At 45.6% G+C, this 9,634-nt stretch overlaps 2 protein-coding genes across 2 annotated transcripts in view; both read left to right on the top strand.

The window, feature by feature from the left end:
* Positions 1–1,084: 1,084 nt before the first annotated feature.
* Positions 1,085–4,909, top strand: LOC133477232 (early growth response protein 4). The gene is made up of 2 exons (XM_061771775.1): positions 1,085–1,901; positions 2,142–4,909. The coding sequence occupies exons 1-2, from the start codon at positions 1,535–1,537 to the stop codon at positions 3,476–3,478; spliced, it is 1,704 nt and encodes a 567-aa protein (XP_061627759.1). The 5' UTR covers positions 1,085–1,534; the 3' UTR covers positions 3,479–4,909.
* A 1,391-nt stretch (positions 4,910–6,300) lies between these two features.
* fbxo41 (F-box protein 41) overlaps positions 6,301–9,634 on the top strand; it is a 59,999-nt gene continuing 56,665 nt past the window's right edge. The window contains exon 1 of the mRNA XM_061771772.1: positions 6,301–6,402. The gene's annotated coding sequence lies outside the window, so the exon portion shown is untranslated. The remainder of the gene's footprint in view (positions 6,403–9,634) is intronic.

Here is a 9,634-nt window from a genome sequence, read left to right as displayed (position 1 = left end):
TGATAGCACACATTTGGCAATGACAAAAAAAGTCAACCTCATGAAAAATCGGTTGAGAACTGAGCAAGTTATGACCCAATTTCAATGTCCGTGGATTGTCTTTCAAGGGAACATTGACCTTCCCAACACGGTGTGTTGACATGCAATGACCAGGTAATGCTTGATTTACAGCGCTATGAAATGACAGTTGACCACACGGCGATGCTGCAACGTCTCCTCCTGCACGTTATGTGTCGGCACTGACTCGGCAGCGGTTTGTAATGGTGCGTACTATGCAGCTGTTAGCAAAAAGGCACTTGGAGGTATCGCTAGCTAATTGAATAGAAATGTCTCTGTGAAGTATCTTATGGCAAGATCGTTGTCGTGTGTTCATACATGTTTAAAAAAAAAAATAATAATATATAATAATAATATATATATATGTAAAGAGTACGGGCTGCAAAACGTCAAAATCTTACCAAGAATATTGTATTTCAAGTCAAGACTAATTAATATTAGACGCATCACAAAAAATAAAAATTTGCCAGTGCAGTATTAAAAAAAAAAATACATAAACTTCCCTGGCAAACTTGTTGTCTACTTATTTCAAGTAAGTTTGAAACAACAGAAAATATTCTAAAATCAAGTTGATGAGTCTTATTTATTTGTATTTATTTTTTTTTTTTATTTTATTTTGAGTTTTTGCAATGTGGATGTTTACTTTCAGTTAAAAAAAAAAGAAAAACGCTGGCAGTATCAGGTCGCTTTCATTGCCATAACTAAATCTAAATCTAGTTAAATGCTAGTTTACGACAGGACACCGAATGAAACAGTGTCTGCAAATGTCCGCTTTTCAATAGCTGGACATGCTTTTTTTTTTTTTTTTAAAGAAGTCAACTTATTTTATAAAGCTAGAGACTAACCCCCCCCCCCCCCCCCAAAAAAAATAAAAAATTCATATGCCTTTCCTCTGAGATGAAATACTCATATTCTATTCATGCTGTTATGCAAAGGTCATTACAAAGACTTTTATAATGTATTTAATAAATAGATATAATAATAATAATAATAATATTTTGGATCGTTGACCAAATGGTCTTTTTCCAAAATTGAAATAGTTCGGTTAGATTTCAGAAGTGTACGTTCCAAAACGTTTGGATTCCCCCCAACAGGTGGTCGTTCACCCCCTCCTACGTTTACTGTAGTCTTTTTTTGTTTGTTTGTTCGTGTGTATGGAATTTCATCTCTCAGCTATAATTCTGGAGGAATTCCCGTACCCGCTTTTAAACATGTCGGCCATATGTTTAGGGACGGTGAACGCCTCCCATCACGGGTGGCCACTTGTTGCAACGTCAGTCTCCATCCTTGCTCGTACAGGCGAGGAGGAGAGGAGAGGCAGAGCTAAGGAGAGGCTCGTCACATCCTCTGTCCATATATGGGCATGAAGTTTACACGCAGCGGGGAATCCTCTCACTGGAGCCGATGAATGGGGAGGAGGGCCGTGGAGCCGCCAAAGTGTATATAAGGGGAGCGATGTGAGAGCCACGGCAAGCAAATGACCGCGGAGCAACAGACGAGAAGGAATATATTGCATTTTTTTTTCTTCTTGTTGTTATTATTTAAAACAAGCACATTTGGGGATCATTTGTCGAACACCATCCCCCCAAAAAAGAGGAGGGGGTTGAAGGAAAACAAGACACCCCTATATATATTTATATATATTTATTTATTTTGTACCCGAGGCGGACCTTTGAAGTGCAGCATTATGTTGAACAACATGGATTTGAACGCCAAAGATTCTTTTTACCCTCAGTTTGACACCTGCAGCGGCTCTTCTCTGGGCACGGACGCCGGCGCGAGGAAGGACAACCTGGACTCGTTCGGCGACGCGGAGCGCTCGGTGCCCGCGCAGTTCGGCCACGGTGAGTCCCGGTGCACGGCGGTGGTTGGAAAACGTTGCATGCAAGGGAATGTCGAAAGCGAGCGATTGTGTGCTTGCGGAGCGGTGTGGGGGGGGGGGGGTGGGGGGCGACACTTGCAGCGCAGCGTCGACGCGGATGCGCATGAATGTTTATGTAACGTGCCAAATTTTCTTCCGTTCAAAGAAAAAAAACAAAAACAAATCAGGCTTGACAAAGTTTTCTCCGTTTCTGATTCAACAGAAGGAGCCCCCGCGACCCTCAAAACCGAAGCTTCCAACTCGGAATACGCGTTTAACCCTTGCGAGGGTCCCAAAGACGCCTACACCCCTTCGTCGCTCGCCTACTCCGGCAGCTTCTACGTGGAAGCCTCTCAGGGGGCGCCGTGCACCACCGAGACGCTCCTCAACATGATCACCGAGATCGTGGGCATATCCACCATGCAGCTCTCCGAAGCCCAGCAGCAGCACAGCGCCAACAACCGGGGGGCTTCGTACACGCCCCCTATGGACAGCGCGCCTTACGGGGACGCCAAGAGGCAACCCTTCGCCTGCCGGGCGCCCACACCCCCGCCCTACCCGCCCTCCTCCGACTTCACCCGGGACCAGGCCGACCCCCCGGCCCCGGAGCCCTCCACCTCCCAGCTCGGCTTCGCCAAGGCCGAGCCCAAGTCCGAGGCGGCCTCGTTCCCCGTGGTGGTCAAGAATGAGTTCGAGAGCTACGAGTGGGGGGCTTTCTGCAAATCCGACTGCTTGGAAAGCAGCTTCCACACGGAGACGTCCTTCCCCATGTCCAACGACTTCCCGCCCGAGCAGCAGATGGACGTGAAGGAACTTCTGGACACCTTCCCGGCCATGTGCCCCAACGCGGACGTGGAGTTCAAAGTGGAAGGGGGCATCAAGCAGGAGCAGTGCTTCCCCGACACGTGCTCGCAGAGCCAGCACAGCTACGCGTACAACGGCTACCTCCCCCCGCCCATGGGCCTCTCCTCCAGCCTGAAGCCATACCCCGAAGGCCCGCCAGCATCCAACCAGTGTGACTCCATCTACGCCTCCCCAGCTTTGCCCAGCACCATAGACTCCATCCTCTACTCGTCCCTGCTGCCCGACTCCTTCGCCCAAAGTTACACCACCCGTGCCGCCGCCACTTCCACCTCGACCGCTGCCGCCGCCGCCGTCAAGCCCCCCAGGGCCCGCAAGAGCGCCGCCGCCTCCTCCTCCTCCTCCTCTTCGCACGGCCCGCCCAAGGAGAAGCCCTTCACCTGCCCCATGGAGAGCTGCGACCGCCGCTTCTCGCGCTCGGACGAACTCAACCGCCACATCCGCATCCACACGGGCCACAAGCCCTTCCAGTGCCGCATCTGCCTGCGCAGCTTCAGCCGGAGCGACCACCTGACCACGCACACCCGGACTCACACGGGCGAGAAGCCGTTCTCCTGCGACGTGTGCGGCAAGCGCTTCGCCCGCAGCGACGAGCGCAAGCGGCACGGACGCGTGCACCAGAAGCAGAAGGAGAAAATGGAGCTCAAGCCCCAAGTGACTCCCAACGCGTGGCCCTTCGCCCTGCCCGAGGGCATTTGAAGAAGAGGCCTCTCGCACGCACGCACGCACGCACGCACGCGCTCACACGCACTCACACACACACGCGCGCGCGCGCACGACATTTGAGGATCTCTCCGTCTTGGAGGACACGAGTCCTAATCACTTTGCTTTGCCTGCCTGAATGGAGAGCGCAAAAAGGCAAAAAAGAAACAAACAAACAAAAAACAAAGACAAAAAAAAAATTGGAGGGGCGAGGGTCCTGCAACGCCGATTTGACCCACGAGTCAATGAGGTGGCCAAAGTCGGGGGAACACTGACGTGTCGCTGTCACTCGTAAGTCGAGGCACGGCTCGCCGTTGCGACGCGGGCTCTGTGTGCATGACTGCCGATCAGCACCGCTTGCATCCGGACAGCGCCTCACTCCCATCTCGCCTCTCATCGCCCACGGATGGGTTGCACTTGCAGATTTCTAGCCACATTTTCAACTAAGAATGTTCTATTTTTTTCCTGTTTTGTTTAGTTTTTTCCCCCTCCAGTTATTGGACTATGTTGCTCAATGCATGTTTTATTTTTTTCCTTTGAATATCTGGACTAGCACCCCACTCCTCCAATCACGCCACAGTGGAGGGGAGGGGGGAGGTTATTAAAATGAATGTAAGCTAATATATTTATGGTTTCAGCCATAAAGTTGTCCATTTGGATCAAACTTAGTGTTTGTTTATACTTCCTATCATTTAGCCGTCAGTGGTTTTTTTTGTCATTGGACTTTGTGTTGTTCAAATTGTGAAAGATATATAATTAATGGCAAATAAATATATTTGTATTACTGTACTTCCTTGTATTTTTATAGCTGAGTGTATATTTTACATTTATGACATTTGAGCCTCATTTTCTGGGGGTATTCTAAAATCCTTAATAATGTATTGGTTTTCGAGGGCTATTGTTCAGTAACTCAGTATTTTAAATGTCACCGTTTGATATCAGAAACTTTTTTGTTTGTTTGTTTGTTTTTTTCCCGCACTTCATCTGACCAACGTTGTTGCGCCGAATGAGTTCTTAAATGGGGGGGGCGTGGATGTGCACTTGTTGAAAAATGATTTCACATGTACAGAAGTGTGTTGACTCAAGCTAGGACCGACTAGCATATCATATATATGAAAATTGCTTTTGAGTAATCAGGTAGCACACATTGCTGCGAGGTTCCGTTCACTGATGAAGGACTTTTAACGTGATGTATCTTTCGCTTCGAAGACGCTGAAACTTGGAGGGGGGGAAAAAGGTTGACAGGTTGGTGAGATTGTCACTGACAGGGTTTTGCAAAAAAAAAAAAAAAAAAAAAGTAATTTTACTCGCCTTAAGTTATATTAACTGTTCAAATTTGTACATACACAGTTTATACAATACATGAACTTGATATTGATGTTGTTATTTTTATTGAAGATGATGAACAAAATAAACATTTTTCTGCCAGCTGCTATTTACTCCCCCCCCCCACCCCACCTCCCTTGGTGCATCATTTAAAAGAAGCAAAATGTGCCCCTCGGTTTTCTGCAGCAGTGACGCGAGCGGCCGAATGAATGTGTGCCCTTACCTGAATTTAAATACACACACCTGTGGCGCCACACTTGATCGCCAATTCCCACAATTCTCCTTTAGAAAATCCCCATTTAGAGTATTTCTTTCTCTCTCTCTCTCTCTCTCTCTCTCTCTCTCTCTATATATATATATATATATCTTGCAATGCGATAATTTGATCCCCTCTTGCTATTCTTTGCTTTGCACTCCCAGTCAATCAGAAAGGGATGTTCCTTTCCACTTAACTGCAGGCAGCGATTAGAGTCCGCTATCTTTTATTTGCTTCCAAAAAAAAAAAAAAAAAAAAAAAAAAGAATTATTACTGATGTCATGCTTCCTTGTTATTGCCGTTGATGCTCTCCCATCGCTGTGTGGAAGATAACATAGATGACATAGTGATGGAAATTTAATATCAAATGAAATGGGTTTTTTTTCTCCCCCAAATCCATGCGATGCATTTAAGTTTACATTTGTGTGAAACCTTTTTCCTGTCAGCTGACATTTCCATACAAAATTCATATATATATTCAGTTTTAATCAGCCTGCACTGGTGCCCCAGTGGTTTGCACGTCTGCCTCACAGTTCGGAGGTCCATGGTTCGAATCCTGGCTCCGACCTTTGTATGTTCACCCCGTCCTCGTGTGGGTTTTCTCCGGGTACTCCAGCTTTCCTCCCACATTCCAAAAACATGCACATTAGCTTCACTGAGGACTAAATTGTCTGTCTAGGTGTGAATGTGAGTGTTGAGTGCTTGTTTATTGACAGTATACTGTATATATGCCCAGCGGTTGGCCGGCAATCAGTCCAGATTGTACCCCGCCACTTGCCCTAAGTCACTTGGGATCGGCTCGCTCACCCGCAACCCTAATGAGAACAAGTGCTATATGGAAAAATGTGTGGATGATTTAATAGCAGAATTTCCTCCCCAAATGCATGCAAAAGCATGTGTTCCATTGCCATTTAAGGCGCTAAAATAGCTTGTGGATTCAGTGTTTGCAGGCTTCACAGTTGGGGTGGGGAAGCATTTTCCTTTCAGCAGCTGTTACCATACTAAATTTATGAAAAACATATTCATATATAAATTGAAGGCATGGCAGTAACTTAGTGGTTAGCACGTCTGTCTCACTAGCTAGCTTTGGGGCGAGAGACAGGGTAGACCCTGGACTAGTTGCCGGTCAATCACCGGGCACAAACAAACTAGTCACACTCACACCATAAATGTAGGACTTCTGCTTATGTTTGCTGATCTTTCATGACCTCTCTGTGTCGTTCTAGGAGTCGACACGTGGTGATATCGCACTCCAAGCTCTGAGGCCAAGCAGCCACGTCTCGGGTACGCCGGACGTGTTCCCGTGATGCAGTTCGGCCGGCGAAACCCAAAGCAACTCGTAAGTGTCCAACATACCTGTGCCGTAGCGGAGTTAAAAGGCAGGATGCCAGTCACACTTTGTACTTACGTAAGTAGAAATACAGATACTTGTGTTAAAAGAGGGGGGAAAAAAGACCGCTAAAAGTAGAAGTACTGATTCAGCTCTTATAAAGACACAGTAAAGTGAATTCAGAGATTTGATTCTAAATGAAATACAAAATAAAGGCATTTGACGGTAATTGTTGAAAACGTGCAAAGACTGCAAAGTATGCAGTCCTGAATTGTAGACATTGCGTTCAACTGTTTTTCACCATGACAGTTTGCTTGATTTTTTTTATTTCTTTTTTAGCTTGCGAGCTAGCTGGTGGCTAGTGCCTTTCGTCAAGGCGTGTATAGCCCCCCCCCCCCCCCCCCCCACCCCTGACTTTAAGCAAGTAGCGTTAAATAACAAATATGGCAAAACAAGTGATGTTTTTCAACACTGCAAACTCCCTTTTTAGTACGGTAACCAGGTATTTGTACTTTGTTACTTCCCACCGCTGCCATTGGAGCACTGTATGTTCCGTCCTCTGCTGTCTATCAACACTTACAGTAACACGCACGCACGCACATACACGCACACTCTCGTTTATGCGTGTTGTTTTAGTGGCAAAAGCTGTCCAGCGATGGATAGTGGAGGCTTTTGAATTGCAGCGATGTGCAGTCACTGTGACCATTATCCCAACACTTGAAGACTGAAGAGTTGTTGAACTCTGGCCACGGATGAAATTTCTGCATTTGGGCGCTCACGTTCCCATTTGCATATTGTAAATGGTGCTCGATATAGCCCCGCGGAGTGTATTTGCCGATGTCGTCTTTATCGTACGGCGTGTCCCAGCTAGGACAAAAAAAAAAAAGACAAATCAGTTCTTTTCTTGCCACTGACATTTATGTTGCCAGCTCCCGTAGACATGCGTAATTGCAGAGGCCATTAAGTAATCGTGCAGGAAGGGCATATGTCTGCCGCTGAGATTTCGCACGACGTGGACCTCCGCTGTGAATGGTAGCACATCAAGTCCATTAAATCTCTGCCAGGTGTTACAAATGCAAACATGTTAACATTAGGCCCGGAGGAGGAAGAGGAGGAGGAGGAGAAGTGGGGGGGGGGGGGGCAAGGTGGGTTATTCAAGGTTGCTTATGTGTCTTGTGCTGCTAATGTCTTTCGAATGTAACCATGCGTAGATGTGTTCTTACTTCTTCATTGTCTCATCCAATTAATCGCTTGATGCAGGATTGCTCCTGGATAATTCAATGAGCGCATTTATCTTCCGCGCCAAATGAGCACTTTGGCTCCAGATTAAGAAAACCCTCAGAATTGACAGTGAGGGATTAGATTGGCCCAGATTCCAAAGGATATGTGTCACTGCACAATGCTTTGTACTTAATCAGTGATTTAGCTACACTGTATGGACAAATGTTTTGGGACACATTGGCCATGACACCTACAGCGAATTCTGGAGGTGGCAAAATGTGGAACCGCTGTTTTCCGTGTTTCACCGCGTTTACGTTTTTTTTTTTTTTTTTTACCGTACCAATATACATCATTAATGACGACATAGAACAGGTGTCCATCTTGCCACCAAGCACACCCGTATCTCTCGTCTTCATGACCAGCTATCTGGTCTTATCGGTTTATTTATCGGCGTTCTGCACTTCTTATTTATATCATAACTGCCATCCGTATACTCTATGGTTAAATTCGTTACGGGCTATTCATTTGCAGTATGAAGACGAAAGGGTTTAACATCACCTACTCTGGAGCGAGTCTCAGAGTCTCCAAAAATCTCCCCTAACACTGCAAAATGTTGCTAGATTTGTTGCTCGTCACTTGGAAAAAAATATAGCTTAATATAGCAATAAAGCCCTTTTCGAATCACTGGTCGTCAGTATTTTGTGCATTTTGACCAAAGAAGGTGATAGTCCTTTTAATTAAGACACCTGGAAACTGCTTTTGTGAGAGAACAAAAAAAAGAAGAAGAATGTCTCCTTTACCCATTCGTATTGCATAAAATAGAATCACGTACAGTGTAAATGATTCATAACACACTCTCATTCATCTATCTAAATGTAATAACGAGGCAACTTTGCTCAGTTGTGAGATCATTTAAAGGCGAAATGCATCAGAATAAAAGGCTTTTAAATAACCGTCTTTGTGCATGTGGCCTTAGCAAGTCTCAAAGACGTTTGATGGGGTTTAGGCCAGGGTTCTTCCACTCCAAAGTCATCCAAACACGCCTTTCAACTGTTCCAGCCTTCGAAAAGCATAGCATGCTTTTAACAAGAAAAATAGTCAATATTGTTCTTTATGAAAACAGTGAGTAATGATGTAAAGCGTGAGACAGTTTTTTGCCATTTGCTAGTTGTATGAGTAGTTCTTCGCAGAGGATAAAGAATATATTCCTGTGAGTATTTTGATATTATCAGTTGGTTAAAACATTATAACACCGTGACACCTGCTTCCTCATTGCCAAGCCATGCAACTACTCACAGTTAGTATGTATCCGTTTGTGTGTGTTTGCAAGTATGTACTGTACGTGTGTGTGGGTGTAGGTGATTTGTTTTATTTTTTTTTTTGTGACGCAATTTCTTTGTTGTATTTTTATGTACAAAAGGTGCTATAGGAAGATTTGATTGAAAACTCTGACCTGTGTTCTACAGGATGCAAAAAAAATAAAAAATCTCTCCGGCGGACAGATGACCATGAATTCCTAGTATCGCCAAAGGATACAATTATTGATTAAGATGTAGGTGTATTCTTTTTCTAACATTAACAATCAGTCAAGAGTGAACAGGCACTCTCGTCCAGTGTAAATACCAAAGGTGGATAAGTAGCCCATCTCCAAGTCAAAGCCTTTCTCATCCTCGGGGCCATTCAGCATCTTAAGTCCACCTCGAGATGGACAAGTGGAGACCCCCCCCCCCCCCCCCTCCCCTCGTCGTCCCTCAAGAGTCCAACATCCCGGTTAGCCATGCTTGAACTCCAAACAATTCTCCCTCTACAATAATAATCCAATAATGACTTTGAATGAGACTGAATTCATTTGCCTGTGCCATCGGATCGGAGGCACTTGCTGTGTTTGGAGCGCCGGATATCAGGTCACCTCAAGTGCCTATTAATAATCACAGTCCTACTTGAGACAGTCTATACGGTCTCGGGGCGCTTCTGGATGGATCTGTTGCGGGGCAATCACATAATGTTATGCGCACCTTTT

Source organism: Phyllopteryx taeniolatus, chromosome 4, assembly GCF_024500385.1.
Source record: "Phyllopteryx taeniolatus isolate TA_2022b chromosome 4, UOR_Ptae_1.2, whole genome shotgun sequence".
NCBI lineage: Eukaryota > Metazoa > Chordata > Actinopteri > Syngnathiformes > Syngnathidae > Phyllopteryx > Phyllopteryx taeniolatus.
Note: the sequence above shows the minus strand (reverse complement) of the source record. Positions and strands in the feature narration are given on the sequence as shown.